This window comes from Kogia breviceps, chromosome 14 (assembly GCF_026419965.1).
Source record: "Kogia breviceps isolate mKogBre1 chromosome 14, mKogBre1 haplotype 1, whole genome shotgun sequence".
Lineage (NCBI taxonomy): Eukaryota > Metazoa > Chordata > Mammalia > Artiodactyla > Physeteridae > Kogia > Kogia breviceps.
This window is the reverse complement of record NC_081323.1, coordinates 73,567,032-73,590,342: the sequence shown is the minus strand read 5'-3', so window position 1 is coordinate 73,590,342 and position 23,311 is coordinate 73,567,032. Positions and strand designations below refer to the sequence as shown.

Below are 23,311 nucleotides of genomic sequence, written 5' to 3'. Positions count from 1 at the left end.
ACAGAGGCCTCTTTCTTGACCATGAGGCCACATTGTCAGTTCTACAGATGGGAAAACTGAGGCCTGAGACAGGGCACTAACTTGTGCCCACGGAATCGCGCCCATTGAGGAGGGCATACTGCACTCTTGCTCTTCCCCCTCTTGGGCCACGGAGTGCCACTGCGGAGCGGGAGGCGGAGGACGAGAAGCGGAAGCGCTTTCCTGTAAGGTACCGAGAGCCGCTTAGATGCGCTAACTCTCGCCCTAACGGACGGTTCCCGCGACTCCAAGGAAACGGCGCGGGCTGGAGAACAGGAAGTGAGTCGCCCGGTGGGAGGGACAAACCTGCCACAGTCACCAATGGGAGCGCCGCGTCAGTGTTCGCCCCGCCCCGAGGGTGGGACCAAGCCCGCCTTTTTGCCTTCGCCGCCGGCAGTGTGGGCTGCGCTTGGGCGCTGCGGTGGGTAATCGGGGCGCGGGGGCGCGAGGCTGACAGGGAAGGAAGAGGGCCGCTCAGGAAGGCGAGGGGCGGACGGCCAGTGGGGGTCAGGCCCCGGGGGTCGGTCCGCGTGCTGGGCCGCGGACCTGTGGCTCCAGGGCCCGGGGGCTGGGGCTTCTCAATTCCTGATAGGGAAACTGAGGCCCCGAGAGGGGCGGCAGGGCTAGGTAGACCGGAAGCTAGTCCATCACACGCAGACATTTAAAAAACGTAGTATTAGGATAAAAAATACTTTAAATCATAATATTAGTTGAAATAGCAAAATACAAAATTCTGTCTAAACTGAATACGTAAAATAGGGCCTTCACTGACCATCCTCTTAGTCTCGCCGGCCTCTGTGCTTCCCCTCCATTTTGGGTACAGAACTTCTTTGTACAAGTCCACAGCCCCTGATTTTAAAGCCCTGAGGCTGGATGTGTTCAGAATCCCGAATTTCTCGGATTTTCGAGAGGTAATATGGCGCATATGTTCATGTCATATCTTCAGCGGGATCTGGGGCAATGTCTTGTGATCAAATACTTTACTTTTCTCACAGTTAAATATGTGCATATTTACGCGAAGGGGGTAAACAACAACCATAAATAGGCTCACCTTAGGTCAGATCAGGTTTTCAAACTTAAAAGATTAGTTTTGAGAACTTCTGAGATTTGAGAATTGCAGATAAGGGACCTGGATCATAATTTTTATCATTCACTCATATTTCTCACTAATTCGGACTGAAGCTGCCACAGTTCCTCACCCTGCTTTTGTATGGTCACTTACCTGTCTCCATCACTAACGCTGTGTCGCCTTGTGCCCTCTCAGCCTCAGTTTCCTCATCTGTAAAATGGGGTCAGTAATGCTTTCCTCATAATTTTTCTGGGGAGGATGAAATGAGACTGTGAATGTGAAACATTAATATTGTGTCTAGCACTGGGCACAAATAGTTATGTTTGAGATTTGCTTATTCCACAAACATTTCTGTTTTTAAATTATTTGAATGGTGATACACCCCCCTTTCATAGAGACAACTGACTTCTCTGCATAAACAAGCCTATATGTATCTTTCACCCTCATTTTCCCACCCCTTTTCCCCAAATTATAGCATTGTATACTGTTCTATACCTCCTTCTTCTTATTAACATTTATTTTGGCTGTCCCTTAACAGACTTATATAATTTTCTTTTTTTTATTAAGATAAGTTACCCACCTATAAAAATGTGTGATATAAGTTTGAAGAACAAAAGTACAGTGAACACCATCCACACACACCACGAAGTTAAGAAATAGTACATTGTCATATCCTCAAAGCCTCCATTGAATCCTTTTCTTCCCTCCCTAAAGATAACTACTGCCCTAAATATTGTGTTATCATTCCCTTGTTTTTCCTTGTACTTTTTAGTATCTATGTATCACTCATGAATGCAATGTACAGTTTTGCTAGTTTTTAGATTTTATATAAATGGGATCCGAATATATTTTTTGTGTGACTTGATTTTTGCACTAACATTACATTTATGAGATGCATCCATGTTACTATGAGTAGCTCTACTTCATTGCTGTTTTGAATTCCATGGTATGATTATAAAGTCCTTATGTAGGTGTTCTTCAGTTGATTGGCACTTATACTGTTGCCAGATTTTCGCTATTACATCATGCTTCATAAACATACTTCCTGGGGTAAATGTGGAAGTTTCTTTAAGGTATATACCTAATAGTAGATTTCTGGGGATATCAGATTTTTAGTGATATCAAATCAATGTCTGAAGTGGTTGTAAGGGCTTATACTCTACCAGCAGTGGATGAAAGTTTCAGCCTCAGCCATTCTTAAGAATTTATGCCTTTCTGGTGACAGGTAAGACATTAATCACTATGGTTTTAATATTCATTTGCCTGATGACATTGAACATTTCTTTATGTATTTATTAGTCATTTGTGCATTCTCTTCGTAAATTTTCTCTTGCTCATTTTTCTCTTACATTGCCTTCCCCTTACTGATTTGTAAGATTTCTTTATATATTCTGAATCTTCTGTGTGTGGCTTAAATGTGTTTCAGATACCTTCCAGTTTGAGCTTGTCTTTTGTCTCTCTGTCTCTCTCTGTCTCTGTCTCTCTCTCCCCCACTTTCTGTATTTTTGATGAACAGAGGTTCTTAATTTTAACAAAATCAGATTTATCAGTATATTCTTTTATGGTTTGTACTTTTCATATCTTTTGAAGAAATTCTGCTTTCCCTACCTTTGGGTCATAAAGATATACTCCTATATTGTTGTCTAAAAGTTTTATTGTGTTTCCTTTTTTATGACCTTAATCCTCAAGAATTGAGTTTTGTGCATAATGTGAAGTAAGGGTGTAGTTTTATTTTTTTTCACATATGAGTAATGGGTTGTTCTGGCACCTTTCATTGAAAAGTCTGCTTTGATCTGGAGTTCCATTTCTTCAACATATCAAGTATCCATATATGTGTACATTTCTATTTCTTAGTTGTCTATTTTGTTCCATTGGCCTTATTTGTCCATTTCTGTACCATTATCACCCATTATTCATTACTCTACCTGTATAATAAGTCGTGGTACCTGGTAGGACAAGTCCTCCTGCCTTTATCTTCTCTAAGAATGTCTTTGCTGCTTTGCCTTTACATTTTCTATGTAAATTTTAGAACGTCTTGTCAAATCACACACAGACGTGTACACAAAGCCTGTGAGGATTTTGATTGGAATTGTATTGATTCAATTGCATTGGATCAATTTGGATTTTAAAGTGATTGCTTTGAACATTTCATCCTTAAGTGTTATGTGTGCTGTGGGTTTTTGTAGAAAACACTGATTGGTTTTTCTCTCCTGCCACAGCTTTATTGAGATATTATTGACATATGACATTTTTTTTAAACATCTTTATTGGCATGTAATTGTTTTACAGTGGTTTGTTAGTTTCTGCTTTATAATAAAGTGAATCAGTTATACATATACATATATCCCCATATCCCCTCCCTCTTGCGTCTCCCTCCCTCCCACCCTCCCTATCCCACCCCTCTAGGTGGTCACAAAGCACCGAGCTGATCTCCCTATGCTATGCGGCTGCTTCCCACTAGCTATCTGTTTTACATTTGGTAGTGTATATATGTCCATGCCACTCTCTCATTTCGTCCCAGCTTACCCTTCCCCCTCCCCTTGTCCTCAAGTTTATTGTCTAGTAGGTCTGCGTCTTTATTCCCATCTTGCCGCTAGGTTCTTCATGACCATTTTGTTTGTTTGTTTTTTAGATTCCATATATATGTGTTAGCATATGGTATTTGTTTTTCTCCTTCTGACTTACTTCACTCTGTATGACAGACTCTAGGTTCATCCACCTCACTGTAAATAACTCAATTTCGTTTCTTTTTATGACATATGACATTTGATGGACTTTCAGATGTTTAACCATTGCTGGGAAAACCACTTGATCACAATATATCGTCCTTTTTACATTGCTAGATTCAGTGTGTTAACGTTTTTGCTACGTTCATGAAAGATAACAGATTTTCATTTTACCTTCTTTTGAAGTCTTTGTTAGGTTTCAGTGCCCAACTTATGTCATCCTCATCAGATGCTTTGGGGATGGTTTGTTCTTTTTCTGGCTCTGGGATAGTTTATGTAACATTTGAAATGATTTGTTTCTAGAATGTTTGGTAGGATTTCTTGATAAATCCATTGGGACCTGAAGTGTTCTTTGTGGGAAGATAAATTTCCCATAAAATGTCTTTAATGGTTATGAAATTGTTTAGGTTTTTAAATTATCTTTAGTCAGTTTTGAATGAATTTCCTATGACTTTGTACATATTTAAAATACAGATTATTTTAAGTTATCTATAATATCTTTTTTAAATGTTTGTGTCTGCAATTAGTTTCCCTTTTTCATTCCAAATATTATTTATTTGTAAGTTTTCTCTCTCTTGGAAAATCTTGTCAGAGGTTTGTCACTTTTATTAAGTGTTTTCAAAGAATAATTTTGGTTTTATTGATCTTTTCAGATATGCACTTATTTTCTATTTCATTAATTTCTGGTCTTTATTATTTTCTTTCTTTAACGTTCTTTGGATTTAATTTGCTGTTATTATTTTTATAGCTTCTTCAGATGGATGTCTAACTCACTAATTTTCACTCCCTCCTCCACCCAAAAAATATATATATAAACATTTAAGGCTATTAATTTCTCTCTTCTGTTTTAGTTGCCTCTCACCAATTTCTATGTGTAATATTTTCAGTTCAAAATATTTTCTTATTTCCATTAACAATTCCTCTTTGATAAAGGATTATTTAGAAGTGTGTTTCTTAAATTTTAAACAGTTTTTCTACTTTTCTTTCTGTTTCTGGTTCCCACCTTTATTGCATTGCAGTCAGAGAACATGTTCTGTATGAGACCATTCTTTTACAGTTTGCTAAGACTTGCTTTCTGACCCATACGTGGCAATTTGCAAAATTGTTCCAGGTATGCTTCAAGATTGTGTATTCTGTAGCTGTTGAGTACAATGTTTTATGCATGTCCATCAGATTAAACTTTTTGTTGTGTTTTACAAATCTTCTCTATACACACATTTTTTGTTCATTTGTCAATGATGGAGAGGGATATGTTAGAATCTCCCACTATGGTCATGGATTTGTATGTTTATTTTTTGTAGGTCTGTTAACTGTTTTGCGGTTCTGTTATTATGTGCTTAAATATTTAAAATTGTTACGGCTTCTTTGGAACTGAACCTTTTTATCATTTTATGGGGACCATCCTTATCTCTAGTAATGCTTTCTACCTCTAAGTCTATTTTGTGTCATATTAATATAGCCACACCAGCTCTCTTTTGGTTAGTTCACGGAGTGTATATTTTCCTATCCTTTTACTGTAAGTTTTTTGGCATTCTTATGTCTTAGAAGTAACTTCTATGTCATATAGCTAGGTTTTATTAATTATTCAATTTGACAAGTTTTTGATCTGGTTTAACAGCCTGGCTGTATCATCTACTTAAAAACCCTTAGTTTGGAAAGCCTGAATCTCCAGAGTTTCTAGGATAAAAGTCCAAATTCCTCAGCCCAGTATATTCTGTTCTTGTGTCTGGAACAATCACTGGCGAATAAGGGGTACTCAGTACCTAAAAATAGAAATAGACTTGGCAGGACCTGGGGACTGGCTGGATCTAGTCAGCCTCAGAGGAGAGGAGGGTCAGGGTTTGACGCTCAGGTCTGTGGTGTCTGTATGTCTGTGCGGACTGGAACACCCAAACCAGATGATTCTCGAAGAGGACTCGGTGGGAGCAAGGGGTTGAGGAAGGAGAAGATGAGTCTGGTTTAGGATTGGTTGAGGTTGAGATGCTGGTGGGATATTCTCGAGGAGAGCTAGCAGGCAGTCAGAGAAGCTGGTCATGAGATGGTGCATCTTCCCAGCTCTGAGGCCCAGGTGATGATGCTGTTTAAAAAGAACAGTAACTAGCCTCTTTGCGTACCTCCTAGTGCTACTTCTTGGCAAACCCTTGGTAGTCATATCTCATTTAAACTGCATCGTATTCTTTAAAGATCGTATTATCCCCATTTTATAGAAGAAAAGACTGAGATTAAGCATACATATTAGCTAAAAAAGTGTCTGTGTTATATTTGCCTAAGGGAACAGCGACTTTCTTATAAGATCATGGCATCGCCTGAAGTGGATGTTAAAACCTCAGAATTTCAAGCCCCTCTGCAGTCAGAACGTCTAGAAAAGACCTGGGGATCTGCATTTTTAATACGCAGGTTAGGTGATTCTTAAGATCAGGCGGGTCTGGCAGGCACAGGTCTCAAAGCCACCTGTCTAGTTCTCACCCTGATGTCTTAGCCGCTGCACTGCGCCACCTCTCTGTGGCAGGGGCAGGCTTTTTGATCAGGGCTTGTGCAGTCCTTTTATCAGCTCTCATCTTTGTGGTTTGTGGAAAGATAGCGTTTTAGTAAAGAGCAGAAGATTTTGAAAAACACCCTGCAGTCCTAGCATGACAGTTGTTTTATTAGTGGTTTGGGAAAGGAGAAGGAAACTAGCATTTATTAAGTGTTTACCAGTAGTTTTCTAAGCAGTGAAAGTTATTCTGATTTTATAGTGAGAAATATGGGGCCTCAGCTAAATTTATCCCAGGTCATAGATCTGGTAGGAGGCTGAGCCAAGTTTCAGACTCAGAAGTGTCTACTAGTAAAAATAGCTAAAATTTTTTTTTAGTGTCTAGTCTGTTACCAGGCTCTTATGTGTATTTTTTTTATTGAGGTATAGTTGATATACAATATTATATGAGTTTCAGTTGTACAACAGAGTGATTCACAATTTTTAAAGGTTATACTCCATTTATAGTTGTTGTGGGCTTTTATGTGTATTTACTCATTTAATCCTCATAGTAATTCTAGGGAAGACATTTCTATCACTATTCTCACTTAACAGGTCAGAAACTGAAGCACGTGGAGGTTAAGTGTCCCTGTTTCACACACCTCCATGGTGGAGCGGCCTGTGAATCCAGGCTTTCTGGCTGCTTCCAGAGTCCACACTTCTCACCACTGCCCAGTACTAATTTGCCTTACCCCTGACTCATGTCCTTTTCATCTTTGTCCTATTCAGCGTGATGAACTAGATTTTAAAAACCATAACAAACCTTTATCTGTTAATGTAAATTGGAACGGACCATGGAACGTTGCTTTTGGTGTGCTCAGACATGACTGGATTGCCTTTGCTTCTTTTGTAGTTCCTCCATCCATGCAGGGCAGCACGAGGAGAGTGGGCGTCATGACTGATGTCCACCGGCGATTCCTCCAGCTGCTGATGACTCACGGCGTGCTGGAGGAGTGGGACGTCCAGCGCTTGCAGAAGCACTGCTATAAGGTCCATGACCGTGAGTATCGTTTCCCTGTTCCCAGGCTGCTCTGCCGCTGTGTGATCAGGGACTAGTGACACTGGACTAATACCATGTACCCAGTCAACCGATATTGCCAGCCTGGGCATTCAAGTCTCTCACCATCTCATGCCAGCCCACCTTTCTCATCTCAACTTCAACTTTGTATTTTTTTTCAAGTAAATCTGAAATGTAGCCCAGTGGCTAAGAACTTGGAGTCTGAAGCTGGATAGTCATGGTTCACACCAAAGCTCTAGCACCTCCAGTCCAAGTTGCTTCATCTCTGTAATGAGAATAATTATTTGTATTTAACACCTGGGGTGGTTCAGAGGATTAAGAGACATAATACATACAGAACACCTGGCACGGAAGGCACTGCATTGGCTATTGATAGGAAGAGGGCACCTTAGCACAGGGGTGAAGGGCACAGCCTGGACTTGGCCAGATTGGTAAAGTGCCATCCTGCCCTGTGCCAGCTGTGGGCATTGGGAGCACCTTCCCAGTGGGTTGCTGGGAGGGTAAATAAGGTAACGGACGTGGAGCGCCTAGAGACAGGACGTGGTTTCAGTAACTGCAGGTAGCAGTAGAAGCAAGAGGATCCTTTTTTTTTTTTTTTTTTTTTTTTTGTGGTACGCGGGCCTCTCACTGTTGTGGCCTCTCCCGTTGCGGAGCACTGGCTCTGGACGCACAGGCTCAGCGGCCATGGCTCACGGGCCCAGCCGCTCCACGGCATGTGGGATCCTCCCGGACCGGGGCACGAACCCGTGTCTCCTGCATCGGCAGGCGGACTCTCAACCACTGCGCCACCAGGGAAGCCCCAAGATAGATCATTTTGATAGATCAGTGAAATCAGTATTGGTAGATCTTATTGAGTGAGGGTCAGTATGGGTAGATCTCGTTGAGTGAAAAAGAAAGTTGATAAATTATACCTGTTGTATGATGTCATTGTGCTAAGTGTTTTTGTAAAACTTCACGATCTTTATTGTTCATGAATACATACATCTGTGTGTAAAAATATAAAAGTGGATTCTAGAAGGATGTGCAGTACACCGTAAGGTGCTTGCCTTTGGGGAGAGGAGGAGTGGGATCGTTTTGTCACTAGAAATCAAAGGATACTTCATCGTTACCCTGTTTTGTTCTTTTATTTAAAAAAAGACTTAAAGTAAACGTGGCATTGTCAGCGTAGTCTAATGGTTGTCCTTCTGATTGATTAACAGGAATTTAAGTATTTGTTTTGTATTCTCTGTTTTTGTCTTTCTGTATTTTTAATTTTCAAAAGAAGTAGTCAGCTAAGTCAAGAGGGGTGGGGAAAGGTGTGGGAGGGGCCCTGGGTGCACTGGTGAAGGGACCCAAGACGAGGTGACACATTTCGAGAACTGCAGTCTGTGGCCTGACAGAGGCAGAAGCCAGATCCCTAGGAGCTGAGGGGGGAAGGGCAGTAAGAGGGAAGACAGTGAGTAGAGAAGCAGTTTCTTCCTGATTTGCAGAAGAAGGAAGACTTCAGAGGGTGGCATTTGGAGAAGAGGCAGGGTTTGAAGCGGCTGCTCCAGCGAGGTGTTCACGGGGAATTCTGGGAGCTGGATGGTGCGCGTCAACAAATTCAAAGCTTGGAGGGCCCTACAGGAAGGAGTCCTTTCAAACTCTGTTTAATCTTCTGTGTCCAAACTTAATTGACCTACAAACCTTGGGAAACTCTGGACAAGAACATATGCCGTGTGGGAAGAGAACAGGTTCTTGTGGTACATAGGTTTACAGGTTATGAAAAACTCATAATTGTACACCATAGTAATGGGTTTTTTAAAAAAATTTAATTCTGTGGACATTGCAGACTTCTAGAAGGATTTGAGGCAGGAGAGTGACATAATTATTGCTGTGTTTGAGACTCCTTCTGGTGAAAATATGTTTGCTCTAATTACCTGTACTGTGGTCGATTGGGGTCTTTGGTGAGAGGGAGCCTCCTTTATGGAAAGGGAATATTACATCTGTCAAGCTACCTTCTCTTGCTCTTTAAAAAAACACAGCAGGACTTTAAACCTGGCCCTCAATGTCCTTTAGTGGTGGGCAGAATCATGCTTTTCTTAATTTTACCTAAGTGACAGTTCCTTTTCCCTTTTAGTTCCTCATCTAAGTCCTGAGTGTGAGCTTTATTGTTGAGGGGGAAGTTGCAGAGCTCACTGCAGGGAGCTATATGATGCTTAAGTATTAAGAATGAAAGTGTTTTTGCCTTTATTTGGCCTTTAAAGTTGTCATGACCGAATTTAGGAAAGTCCTGTAAAATGTGTCTAGGAATTTATTTATTCTTCACACTTTATGTACCATTTCTGTGCATCAAGATATGGTTATGGCTAGGGTAGTCAGGTGTTTTCTCCCATCCTTCATTAAAAACAAAAAAAGAGAGAAAAGCTTGTTTCCAAGTGTTCATGTTATTTGAGAGATTTTTAAATTGAGGGATGATGGAATGAAATTATCTAAAATTAAGTAAAAATTTGTAAGACCAATATTATTAATCTCCTATCTTTTGAAGAGATTCCTAGGAAATTCCCCTTTTACCAGCTAGAAAAATGTTTAGGTTCTCAGAGAATGATGAAACAAAGGAGTATTTGAAACTGCAAGTTTCAGTTTCCCAGAGCATTTGTCCCTTTTATTAAAGCACTTCCTATTCTGGGCTCTTGCTTGGGCTCTCCTTTTACTGTCATTAGGGGAAGACCAACTTCCCACATCTCTGGCTAGTGAAGAATTTCGATTTTTTTTCTGATGTCCTGGCATAAAGCCTTGGCCTTTCTTCCTGGCATTGGAGCACCTTAGATTTTGAACCAGGGCTTGTGTACAAGCATGTGGCCATCCAGCACCATTTCCTGAGACTCTCCAGTGGTCCAGGTCTCTGTGCAAGAGATAAACTTGACACAGAAATAAACTTTTGCTTTGCCTTGGGTTTCGTGAGTCAGACATGGAATCAGACACGGAATCAGACGATTCCAGTATAAGCCTCCTTGATGGGAGTAGGTGCAGAAGGCCTGGGGAGTGGTGGTTAAGAAGACTTGGATTTGAGGATTTCCACTTTAGACCAAGATAGAGTAACAGGGACTAATTTACATTCCTGTCTGAAACAATCAAAAAATGGACAAAAACATGCAACACTGGACATTAGTCAGTGAAGGACAGTGATCTCTTGAGAGGTAGGCATGAAGGTTTTTCCCTCTTGACACCAAATATGCATTTTTTTCCCCAGCACTACCTCCCCAGTTCTCTGGACACCAGCTTGGGTGTCCAAGAACTCAGTTCAGTTCTGACACTACCTACCTGGAGTTAGAGTCAGATTTCACCAGTGAGGGGCTTAGTCCCACGAGACTGCCCCTACTTACGATGCCAGTCTCAAGTCCTGGGCCACCCATACTTCTGACTGGCTATAAATCAGGGTTCTCATGATGCCCTCCTCAGGTTCAGTACATTGGTAGAATGGCTCATGGAACTCAAGAAGACACTTTACTTGCATTTGCTGGTTTACTGTAAAGGATACAACTCAAGAACGGCCATATGGATAAGATGCATAGGGCAGGCTGTTGGGGGCAGGGGTGGTTTGGAGCCTCCGTGCCCTCTCTGGGTGCTCTGCCCTCCTCGCACCTGCATGTGTTCACCATCCCGGAAGTTCTCCAGATCTCAACATTTAGGGATTTTTTTAATGGAGGTTTTATCACATAGTCATGATTGATTAAATCATTGGCAATTGGTGATTAGCTCAGTCTCCTCTGCCCAGAGTTGTGGGATGGGCCCCAAAGTTCCAGGCATGTAATCAAGGCTTGGTCTTTCTGGCAACCAGCCCGCATCCTGAAGTTATTTAGGGACCTGCCAAGAGTCATCTCATTAGAACAAAAGACATGCCTATCACCTTATCACTCAGGAAATTCCAAGTGTTTTAGGAGCTCTGTGCCAGGAACCAGGGACAAAAAGCAAGTATCTTTTTTTTTTTTTTTTAAACATCTTTATTGGCATGTAATTGCTTTACAGTGGTGTGTTAGTTTCTGCTTTATAACCGAAGTGAATCAGTTATACATATACATATGTCCCCATATCTCTTCCCTCTTGTGTCTCCCTTCCTCCTACCCGCAAGTATCTTTCTTATACCACAGGGAGAATTGGGGTGAGCCCTACAGTTGCCTCCGCTCACTGCTGTGAGAGCACTTTCAGGCCATGGCACAGGGGAAACCAGGCAGAGCTAGACAGACACTCTGAGTTGAGGAGATGGAGCTGAGAGTTCAAGGAGATGAAAGCAGCTAGGGTTTGTAGGACAGAGAACTGTACTGGAGAAGAGAGATGCACAGAGAGAAAAGTAGAGATCTGTAGAGTACCCCTCCACCCCCATCAAGGATCCAGCTGAGAACTGATCAGCAAGGGAACTACCTGAGGCTAAGGAAAGAACCAGTTGAAAGAAAGAATTAGGGAAACAATGTGGCATGTTTACAGGGGGCTGGGAGCAGTGCCTATTCCAGGCCCAAATGGCTTCCCTGGTAAATTCTACCAAACATTCAAGGAAGAAGTTATACCAATTCCATCCTCACTCTTCCAGAAAATTGAAGGGAAGGGAACGCTTCCTGACTCATTCTATTAGGCTTGCCTTATCCTGATACTAAAACCAAAGACATTGCAAGGAGAGAAGACTAAAGACCAAGATCCCTCATGAATGTAGATGCTAAAATTCTAAACACAATTTTTGCCGGTCTCATTCAGCAATATATAAAAAGGCTGATGTAATATGACCAAGTGGGGTTTACCCCAAGAATGCAGGGCTGGTTTAGCATTTGAAAACCAATCAATGTAATTCACCACATTAACAAACTAAAAAAGCAAAACCATACGATCATCTCAGTAGGTGCAGAAGAAGCATTTGACAAGATCCAACATCTACCCTGGCATGAGGAAGCAGAAGTTTCTTACAGAAAACTAAAGAGATCCTCAGGGGCAGGGTGTAAGCAAGATAAACAGGACCTCAGGCCTTAGAGCGGGAGAGAGGAGTCAACAGCTGTCTGCACAGAGTTGAAAAATCCAACATCTATTTCTAATTTAAAAAAAACAACAACCCTCAGCAAGTAGGAAAAGAAGGGAACTTCCTTAACCCAATCAAGGGGATCTATGTAAAACTATAGCTAACATATTTAATTGTGAGAGACTGAATACTTTTCCCCTAATATCAGGAGCAAGACAGGAACGTCCATTCTCATCATTTCTGTTCACCATTGTACTAGAGGTTCTAGCCAGTGCACTCAGGCAAGGGAAAAAAAAAAATTCCACATTGGAAAGGAAGACGTAAAAGTGTTTATTCACAGACATGATCATCGTAGAAAATGTGATGGAATCTTTGAAAAAGCTACTAGAACTAATAAGTGGGTTTAGTAAAGTTGCAGGATACAAGATATACAAAAATCAGTTGCATTTCTGTGTGTTAGCAGTGAATCATCAGAAACTGAAAAATTTTTAAAACACCATTTATAATAGCATCAAAAATATGAAGTACTTAGGAATAAATCTGACAAAAATTTGTAAGGCCTGTAAACTGAAAACCACAAAATATTGCTGAGAGAAATTAAGGAAGATCTAAATAGATGGAGAGACATGCCATGTTCATAGACTGGAAAATTCAGTATTGCTAAGATATCAGTTTTCCCCAAATGATTTATAGATTCAACTCAATCTCAGTCAAATTGAAACCGCTAGGTGGTGTTTCAGGGAGGGCTCCAAGGAGCTCCGGTTCTTTATGTCTCAGTGCAGAAAGAATTGAGTGAGAGGCAAAGTGATAGATAAGAAGTGATTTATTAGAATAGGATGGTTGTGAGGTTACAAGTAGCGAACGGGCAAGAGGGTGCCGTGCGCCGAGAACTTAGTGGGCCACAGTTTTATAATCAAAAGAAAAGTGGGGAGGGGGTAAAGGCCACCCTCTTCCTCATTCTCGAGTAGACGTCAGGCTTCCATCATCAGCTTCTGCTACAGGTTGGCCAGGGGAGTTTTCTTGTCCCTACTTGGTCAAGCCAGGACTGTCGTGGCGCTGTGGAAATGAGCAAAAAGGCAGTAACATATGCTGAAAATGCTAAATCATCAGGTTTTGGTATAATGTCACCTTTTCCTTATATCTTTGTTTTTAGTACATGCAGAGGAGTGTGTCCTAGGAATCATTAACTTACTGAGTCAGGATATGGGTAGGAGGTGGGTCTCATGCCACCACTGTTTTATTGTTTGGGGGTGTGTCTCATACTTTGGTTGCATGGTTTTGTTGCTAAGCAAGTCTGCTTTCTTGAGTCATCATTAACTTACAGAGGTCACCAATACTTTTTTCTTTACGTACAATCCCCTAGCGGGATTAACTATTTAATTACAGTAAGTCCCCTACATACAAACGAGTTCCGTTCCAAGAGCGCATTCTTAAGTCCAATTTGTTCGTAAGTCCAAAGTTAGCCTAGGTACCCAACTAACACAATCGGCTGTATAGTACTGTACTACAGGTCTATAATACTTTTCACACAAATAGTACTTGAAAAACAAACACAAAAAATAAACAAAACATTTTAAATCTTAAGTACAGTACCTTGAAAAGTACAGCAGTACAGTACAACAGCTGGCATACACGGGCTGGTATCAAGTGAACAGGCAAGACGAGTTACTGACTGGAGGAGGGGGAGGAGGTGGGAGATGGTAGAGCTGAAGGATCGTCAGCAATAGGAGACGGAGGGCAGGGTGCAATTTCACTCATGCTTGACGTTGATGGCACAGTCCTGGTTCCTTGCTGGGTTCAATTCTATCTACTCACTTGAAAAACCGATCCGGTGATGTCTGGGTAGTGGATCCTTTTTTCTTGTCATGGATGACACGGTAGCACTGGATTGCATGCCGAACGGCTGCTGAACCTTCGTGTACTGTGCTACGTTTGGGTCCTGTGCCTCAAAAACTAACAGTGCCTCCTCAAATAAAGAAAACCCCCTCGTCATTTCCTGTGTCATGAATCTCTTCAATTCTTCGGTTACTTCTTCTTCCTCTTGTCTCTCTTCGTCCTTTCTCTGGGCATGTTCGCATCTTTGGAAGTTCGCAACTTGAAGGTTTGTATGTAGGGGGCTTACTGTACCTACTTTGTCCCTTTACTCTGTCCCTATCAAAATCCCAGCAGGGTTTTTTTGTAGAAATTGACAAGCTGATTCCAAAATTCACATGGAAATGCAAAGAACCAAGAAGAGCCAAAACTATTTTGAAGAGGGAATCAAACTTGGAGGATTAACTCTGATTAATTAGGTTAATTAAGATTACCTGATTTTAAGACTTATTACATAGCTGCCATATCAAGGCAGTGTAGTATTGGCATAAAGAAAGATACACAGGTCAGTGGAATAGAATAGAGAGTCTAGGAATAGACCCACACATAGATGGACAGCTGATTGTTGACGGACATGCGAAGTTAACTCAGTGAAGATAGTCTTTTCAAAAAATGATGCTGAAATAATTGGATATCCATACTCAAAAAAATGAACCCGGGCTTCCCTGGTGGCGCAGTGGTTGAGAGTCCGCCTGCCGATGCAGGGGACGCGGGTTCGTGCCCCGGTCCGGGAGGATCCCACATGCCGCAGAGCGGCTGGGCCCTGAACCATGGCCGCTGGGCCTGCGCGTCTGGAGCCTGTGCCCCGTAACGGGAGAGGCCACAGCAGTGAGAGGCCCACATACCGCAAAAAAAAAAAAAAGAACCCGTACTTTGCACCATATACAAAAGTTAACTCAAGATGAATCATATACTTAAACATAAAACCTAAAACTGTCACACTTCTAGAAGAAAATATAGGAAGAAACCTTTGTGACCTAGGGTTAGGCAAAGATTTCTTGGGTATGATCCATAAGAGAACAAATCAGTAATTGCACTTCAAAATTTCAAAATTCTGCTCTTTAAAATATACCACTTAGAGAATGAAAAGACAAGCCAAATACTGGGAGGAAATATTTGCAAATCACATATCTGATCAAGGATTTGTATCCAGAACATATAGAGGACTCAAAAAACTCGACAATCAGAAAACATACAACCCAATTAAAAAAGGGACAAAAGACTTGAACAGACACTTCACTAAAGAAGTTATGTGGATGGCAGATGAGCACATGAAAAGATGCTCAGCCTGTCATTAGACCTTAGGGAAATGCAGACTAAAACCACAATGAGAGACTATTACACACCTATCAGAATGGCTGCAATTTAACAGACTGTGTGTATCATGTGTTGGTGAGACAGTGGAAGAACTGGCGCGCTCATCTGCCATTGGGTGTAAAATGATATAGCCATTTTGAAAAACAGTGTGGCAATTTCTTGACACAGCCATTTCTCTCTCATGTACTTGTTTTTAGACTCAAGAGAAACGAAGATACATGTCCATAGAAAGGCTTCCACGTAAGTCTTCAGAGTAGGTTTACTTGTAATGGCCCCAAACTGAAAAAAACCTACTTGTTCCATCAATAGGCAAACTGATAGACTGTGGTGTTATCCATCTGATGGGCTACTACTTAGCAATAAAAAGGAATGAACCATTGCTACCTGCTACAATATGAGTGAATCTCAAAATGGTCATGTCCAGTGGAGAAGCCAAACAAAGGAAAGTATATACTGTATGAACCTGTATATAAACAATTCTAGACAATGCATATATGGCTATAGTGACAGAAGGTAGTTCAGTGGTTGCCTGGGGATGGTATAGTGGAGAGTTGTGAGGGGTGGGAGAGAGGGATTACACTGAGACATGAGGAGACTTTTAGGGAGCGATGGAAATGCTTATTATCTTGACTGTGGTGATGGTTTCAAGAGTGTATACTTGTTGGGACTTCCCTGGTGGTGCAGTGTTTGAGAATCTTCCTGCCAATGCAGGGGACACGGGTTTGAGCCCTGGTCTGAGAAGATGCCACATGCCGCAGAGCAACTAGGCCTGTGCGCCACAGCTACTGAAGTCCGTGCACCTAGGGCCCATGCTCTGCAACAAGAGAAGCCACAGCAATGAGAAGCCGGCGCACTACAACGAAGAGCCAATGCAACCAAAAATAAATAAATAAATAAATTTATAAAAAAATAAGCAAGAAAAATTTTTTTAAAAGAGTGTACATGTGTATCATAACTTAGTAAATTGTACCCTTTAAAAATCGTATGTCAATTATGTCTCAACAAAGCTGTTTAAAAAAAAAAATCTGCATTTAAACCTACTTTGCTACTTGGTAGCTACGTAACCTTGATTGTCACTAAACCCCAGAGCTTCATGAATATAATGTGTGGCATGTGCTCCGTGGCCTGTAAGTGTCCATGTAGAGGGATAAACAAGTTTCCAAAATGTAGCTCATTCTCTTGGTCTCATAAGGCCCTGTGTCATCTTTGTGGGACTCTAAGGAAATAGATGCAGCATTCAGGAAAAGTATCCTTTCTGTATCCAGGGCTTACCTGGAGAGGCCCCCTTCTTGAAGTCTGACTCCCAAGAGAGTTGGCAAGTAGTTACAGGAAATTTCATTAGTTCAGTTTCCTAAAAGCAAAACAAACATGGAAGCCTGAATTTGGAAGCCTTTGAAGGAGGCCCAGGTCCCCTTGGGAAGTAGGTATTCCTGATGATGTTGTCGGGGAATGGTGTTGCCCAGCTCCGGGCTTGAGGGGGCCCTGAACCTGAACCTGACTCTGGGTTGGAATGTGTGTCATTGATCATGTGGCTTTACTGGGCAGAAGCAGGAAGTTGCCACAACCCACAGTTTCATGGCAACGAGTCTCAAAGTTATTTGCCTTGTTAAACTATTTTGGGGCTGCTCTTTCTGGTTCTGTTTGGTTGAACAAGTTGGGTTTTAGGGGATCACTGGGTCCAGCCTCCTCGTCTTACAAAGCAGGAAGCAGAAACCCCGGGGGGTCTGGTGTGCTGTGTAGCCCCTTCTCACACAATGGCTCTGGGCCCCAGCACTGCCCAGTGCTGCCTTCTGAGTCAGTGCCCGATCCTTTGAGGGCCTGCCTTGCCTGAAGCTCCTAGGGTTGCTTTTTAAATTTATTTTTTTAGTTTGAAATAGTTCCAAACTCACAGGAGAGTTGTAAGAATAGTACAAAGAACTTTTTCCCCCCTGAATCATTTGAGAGTAGGTTACCAATTTGAAATTCCATCACCCCTACATTCTTTAGGGTGTGTTTCCTTCTAGCAAAGACATTCTCCTGAGTAACCGCAGGATAACCATTAAAATCTGAGATTAACATTGATCACTATCATCTAGTCCACAGACCCCATTGGGGTTTCTCCAGTTGTCCCAATATTGTCTTTTCTAGCAAAGGATCCACCCCAGAATCATGTGTCGCATTTAGTTGTCACATACAATTTGTCCTCAGGACAAATTAGGTAGAATATCTGAAATCTTAGATTAAAAAATTAAGACTTCACATTATTTCAGCGAGCAGAATAAGTAATGTGACGTTCAGGCAAAACAGCAGTGAACTGAAGCGCATGAACCAAAAATAGATTGGGGGCTCAGTGCCAGAGGGACATTATGGGTGATAGGTATTTTCCGTTTTTGTCAAACCTCTCATCTGCCCTCTTCTAGCTTTGTTTTTTCTCATGCGGATTTACCTGACCGAATCTGCGCTGTTGTCTCTGCAGGCCTCAGGGCTCAGGCTCATCGTTGGGTGGCACTTGTTAGTGGTGCGGCAGTGATGCTGTCCACCTTTCAGTTTAGTATTCCATCCTGTATCTGCAGTCACGTTTATACGCACCTTTTCTTTCCAAGGAGGACTCAGCGATGATTAGATGCTGCCTCCAAATAAGTTTTCCTCCTGCTTTTAATGATTTCATTGTACATTTCTCCCCTTTGGCCGTGATGAACAGTTAATAAGCTTACTGCTGTCAGCCTGCTTGCCTTTCCAGTTAATCAAGGGGGATTAGGCTTGTGACCATAACTGAAAAGTGCCATAAAATTAGCATGAAAAGTAACATCTCAAACGCAACTTGATGAATTTTTCAACATACAGAATTTCATAACAGGCAGTTGTGGTGTGCTCAGACCAGAGTCTTTGGGTTCTGGAAGCTCTGCAGACACGAGGAAACAAACTCTTGTGGCTTTCACATCTCTGGCTCTTGAAGGACTCACTGTGTCCAAGTTCCAGCTGGCCCTTCATGACTGTGGCACAGGAACCCAGGGGGGAGATGGTCCCCAGCAGTCCTTCCAGGCCAGTGTGGATTTGCTGAGCCGGGGCCGCTGTGTGCTCCACGCTCTCCCAAAGTGTGGGCTTCGTTTGCTCCAGGAAGTGTTTTGTACTGGCTCCCAACCACGAGGGAGGGTGTGTGGGTGTGTGGGAGGACTGGGAGTGGATTCCTCAGCAGGATTACCACACACACCACTGGCAGGAATAGGCAAGCCATTTCTTGAAGACACAGGTTCAAATCAGGGACTTGGGAAAGTTTGTTTTCTTCACTTCCTGAGTCTCCGCTTTCTGTTTTATAGAGGAGATCTTCCCTACCTCATGAAAAAGTCATGAGTGTTAAACAGGGAACTTAGGTGAAGCGCCTGGCACAGAGTACTTCCTGCTCCATGTCCAGTGCATGCGCCTTGCTGCCCCTTCCTTCCTGTATGTCACTCCCCCTACCATCTACTCTCAGATCCCGGGGCTGGGGTTGGGGGTGGGAACTCACCTCAGAAGATCCAGGATGTTGGTAGGTAGGGGGATAGGAATTGTTATGTGGACCATAGCCTGCATTTCTCATGCTGGGGTTTTCTCAGAAATTTTGTGGAAGGAGATCACGGGTGCAGGTGCTGAGTTAGGGGTGTGAGTGACAGGAAGGCCAGCGCGACCGAGAGTAGAGCGAGGGGGCACACGGGAGCCACTGGGTGGCTTCCAGGTTGGTGGTGGTGGTGTGGCTATCTGGCTTCACCCGGGCTTTATGTGGAGGACGGGTCGGGGGCTAGGGTGGACGCTGGGAGGCTGGAGGAGGCTGTGTCACACTCCAGGGGCAAGGTGCTGGGGACTCAGAGGAGGGCTGCAGTGAGCCAGACGAAAGTGGCCAGAGTCATCTTTCTGATGGCACCACAGGCCTGCTCGTGCCTTTCAGCCACCTTCCTCACCCCTGCCGGGGACAGGCTGCTGAACCAAGTCCCACGTGTACAGAGTGTGGACAGAAGTGAAGACCACTCAGATGAGAACAGGCAAGGGCTGTTTATTCAGAGCTTGTTCTAACAGGGGGACTTGTGTTTTGGAGACTTGCTGGCAGGCAGAGGAGTGGGAAAGCTGTATAGAGGTACAGAGGGAAGGCTTCAGCTGTGCCCTGATTGGAGGCCGTTGGTTCTGGAAGCTGGAGGCGGGCAGTCTAGAAGCAGGACAGGCTGTGATTGGTTGGGGGAGCACACCTGGCTTTCTGTGGTTGGTCCTAAGTTGGAAGCAGGGACAAAAATTAGGGAAGCTGTCAGTTATTAATCAAGACCTGGTCATTTTTTTTAAATACATAGATTATTTTATTTTTTACTTTTGGCCACATTGGGTCTTCGTTGCTGTGTGCAGGCTTTCTCTAGTTGCAGCGAGTGGGGGCTACTCTTCATTGCGGTGCACGGGCTTCTCATTGCAGTGACTTCTCTTGTTGTGGAGCACAGGCTCTAGGCGCGCGGACTTCAGTAGTTGCGGCACTCGGGCTCAGTAGTTGTGGCTCACAGGCTGTAGAGCACAGGCTTAGTAGTTGTGGCACATGGGCTTAGTTGCTCCGCGGCATGTGGGATCTTCCCAGACCAGGGCTCGAACCCGTGTCCCCTGCATTGGCAGGTGGATTCTTAACCACTGCGCCACCAGGGAAGCCCAAGACCTCATTGGAGGTCTCATGGACTGTTTGCAGTCCAGCTTCTGAGAAACCACAGCCGCTTATCCAGTGGGTCAGGGGACGGAGTGGCCTCTGCAGTCACCATGTCTTGTTACGGCAGGGCTCCAGCCCACACCAGAATTTGAAAACTGGTAGAGTGTCATTGGGATCTAGCTTACAGTCAGAGCCCTGAGCTAATAACCTCCGTTGTCACAAGACGCTACCATTTTTCTCTTTTTTGATTCAGACTCCTAGGGGTTAAGGCATCAAGTTATGTTGTTGAGTGTTGAAATTTTTTTTAATCTTTTATTATGGAGAAAGAAAGGTAGAGAGAATAATACAACGCAGCCCCATGTACACATCACCCAGTTAAAATGATAACCCATGACTAATCTTGTTTTATCTGTGCTCCTGATTACTTACCCCCATATCATTTTGACATAATTCTCAGACCTCATTGCATATCTGAGTAAGAATTTTTTTTTTTTTTTTAATGAATGCTCAGTTCCTTTTGTCACCGTGCCAGACTGAAGGCTAGATGTTTGTTTTCTGGCCTGGACTCTGTCACTTTCCGGCCCTGCGGTCTGGGATAGGTCCTTACGCTCTCTGACCCTTGGTTTCCTCTTTTGGAAAACAGACTGTTCCACATACTGGCTCCCTTAGTGATCGTTTGTGAGGGTCTGATGAGATCCTCAGGGAGCAGAACTTTAGCACGTAGGGATGTGATATACGGATGGAGAGAACTCTTTGTCTAATCTGTCTGCTGCATAAAAGACTGCTCCCCTTCTGTCCCTGCTCTTACCAGCACTGTTCACTAACTGCACTGTGGAAGTGCCATTGTCAGCTCCCGTCTTTCCACTCACATACCTGAGTGTCGAGGGGATCGTCTTCCCCAGGCAACTGAGGTGAAAGCCCTAGGCTGGGACGCGACCCCTCACCCACCTCGCTGGCCCAGTGTGCCTGCCTGCCGGCCCCTCCCAGCCCAGGGGTCTGCTCTCGGGCCTGATGTGGCCTAGTGCCCATGTCTGGTCCAGGGCCTGGGCTGCCCCGTCCTCAGCGCTCAGGAGCACCACCCAGCTGGCCCCATCAGATGAGAGAGCTCTCATGGGGCAAGTTGGCCCGTAAGTGGTTTGGTCCCCTGGGGCCTTATTTTTTGCTATTATTTCCTCTGCCTAAAATAGTATTTTCTCTGCCTAAAAGTTTTCTATCTGTGGTGCCTGGTTTGGAACAAAACTATCTGTTGCTCAGAAGTTAGGGCAGCAGACTTCCTGCTACCCAAGTATGCAGTGAACCCTGGGTTCCAGTAGGCTTCTGGGAAGCAGAGACTCTGATTAACAAGAAGAGGTTTGTTGGTTAAATTAAAATTTATTTTGAAAGAAGAGAAGGTAACAGTGGTGGCCAGAAAAAACGGCCTCTCAAAATGAATTGAACCAGCTCCCACTCCTCAGAGAAGCGTCCCGTTTGCTCAGTGCTACCGCAGCCAGTCCACTGCCCTGAGTCCCATTTTTTAACTGCCCCAACAGAAGAAGGGCATTTCCTGCTGAAGAAAGAGCCATTCTGTCCTCTCCTGAGTCCTTGGCCTTTAGTTTAGCTCCTCCCGCAGCAGCGCGTGTGACCCCCGTGACCTGGCCGAGTGGTCAGGGCCGGAGGAATGATGGATGTTGGCCAAGCGCAGCCCCTGTACGTGGCCTCGGGGCACAGCCCTCCGGCGTCAGCACCGCCTCTGGTGTCTTTCCCAGGCACCACTCAGACACTTTCCGACTTTCTGTATTGGCCGAGTCCCTCTTTGTGACCCTGAAGGCACAGTGCCAAGTTCTGGAGGAATGTAGATGTGACCTTGGTGGGGTCTGGGGTAGGGAATGTTCCCAGAGGACACTTGCTCTGCTCCACAGAGGCTGTGTGGCTTCTTGCCCAGGAGCTTGGCCTGGGCTCCATTTCCAACGCTGGGCGAGTTACTTAACCTCTGGTATGTAAAGGTGATAATAACAGCTCACCTTATGGAGTTAGTGTTCTTGCAGTGATGCAATGAGCCAAGCTAATGAGCAGTGCTTAGCACAGACTAAGGTGATGACAGCCCCACATTTACAGGCCTGCTGTTCTCAGCCCAACGGTAGCAACCTCGCCACACCCCATAAGAAAGGCACGGGTACACCCTGCTTACATGGAGAGAGAACACAGGTGGCACCAAAGATCTACAGACCCTTGCTTGGTTCAGCCATGGTGCTAATTGTCCTGGTTAGGGTGTCTCTTTGCTCTCTGAGAAGAGGCAGCTGCGGTAGGTCCAGGGCCTTGTTCTTTACCTCTTATAGCTGGTCCATCATCCCATGTTGCTGACTACTGGTCATTGGTGTGGAGGGACCCAGCCTCTGATCCAGTTCTACATGCAAAAGCTTGGTATTTTTTTTTTTTTGGTTTTTTTGTGGTACGCGGGCCTCTCACTGTTGTGGCCTCTCCCGTTGCGGAGCACAGGCTCCAGACGCGCAGGCGCAGCGGCCATGGCTCACGGGCCCAGTCGCTCCGCGGCATGTGGGATCTTCCCGGACTGGGGCATGAACCCGTGTCCCCTGCATCGGCAGGCGGATTCTCAACCACTGCGCCACCAGGGAAGCCCAAAAGCTTGGTATTTTGATACTTACCTGAAGCCTACCTTTTTTTCCTCAATTGGTTCGGGATCTGAAGGGAGGAGCCGTGTTATTCGTTAGTTCTCTAAAGTCCCTCGAAGTAGTAGAACCAAGACTGGAAATAGTTGCCTCAAAATAATGTGATATGGTCTTTATCTCACGCACGGTATCATGACCGTGGACTCATAGGATATTGGGGCCAAATGGATCCTCGGACACCACTTTAGGCCCACTGTGTTCCTACAGATTTGCCAACTGTAGCTTTTCCACCATGGGCTCCAGGAAGAGGGGAGGGAGAGGGGGCAGAGCAGTGAAAATTAGCTGGTTTGAAGACTTGATTTTGGGAAGCACTGATCTGGTGTTACCTTGACACTTAACGGGCATGTCAGGGATCTTGGTAGCAAGCAAGAGTTCCCAATTCTGGCCAGCCTGAAAAGGAACGTGTTGGGAGGCCGTTGGGAAAGGAACACACGGGACTGACCGCTGGCTGGTGGCCAGACTGGGGAATGGGCCGGAGCCCCAGGGCGCCAGGCGCAGGAAAGCACAGCAGCACCTCACG

At 44.1% G+C, this 23,311-nt stretch overlaps 1 protein-coding gene across 10 annotated transcripts in view; it reads left to right on the top strand.

Moving 5' to 3' along the window:
* Positions 1-373: 373 nt before the first annotated feature.
* Positions 374-23,311, top strand: part of NSMCE1 (NSE1 homolog, SMC5-SMC6 complex component) — a 34,954-nt gene continuing 12,016 nt past the window's right edge. For 2 of the 10 annotated variants that reach the window (XM_067013198.1, XM_067013194.1), the window contains exons 1-3: positions 443-929; positions 2,254-2,312; positions 7,179-7,325. In XM_067013198.1, the coding sequence (XP_066869299.1) occupies positions 7,190-7,325 (136 nt within the window). In that variant the 5' untranslated portion in view covers positions 443-929; positions 2,254-2,312; positions 7,179-7,189. The other 8 variants (XM_067013200.1, XM_067013201.1, XM_067013202.1 and 5 more) reach the window with 8 other exon arrangements.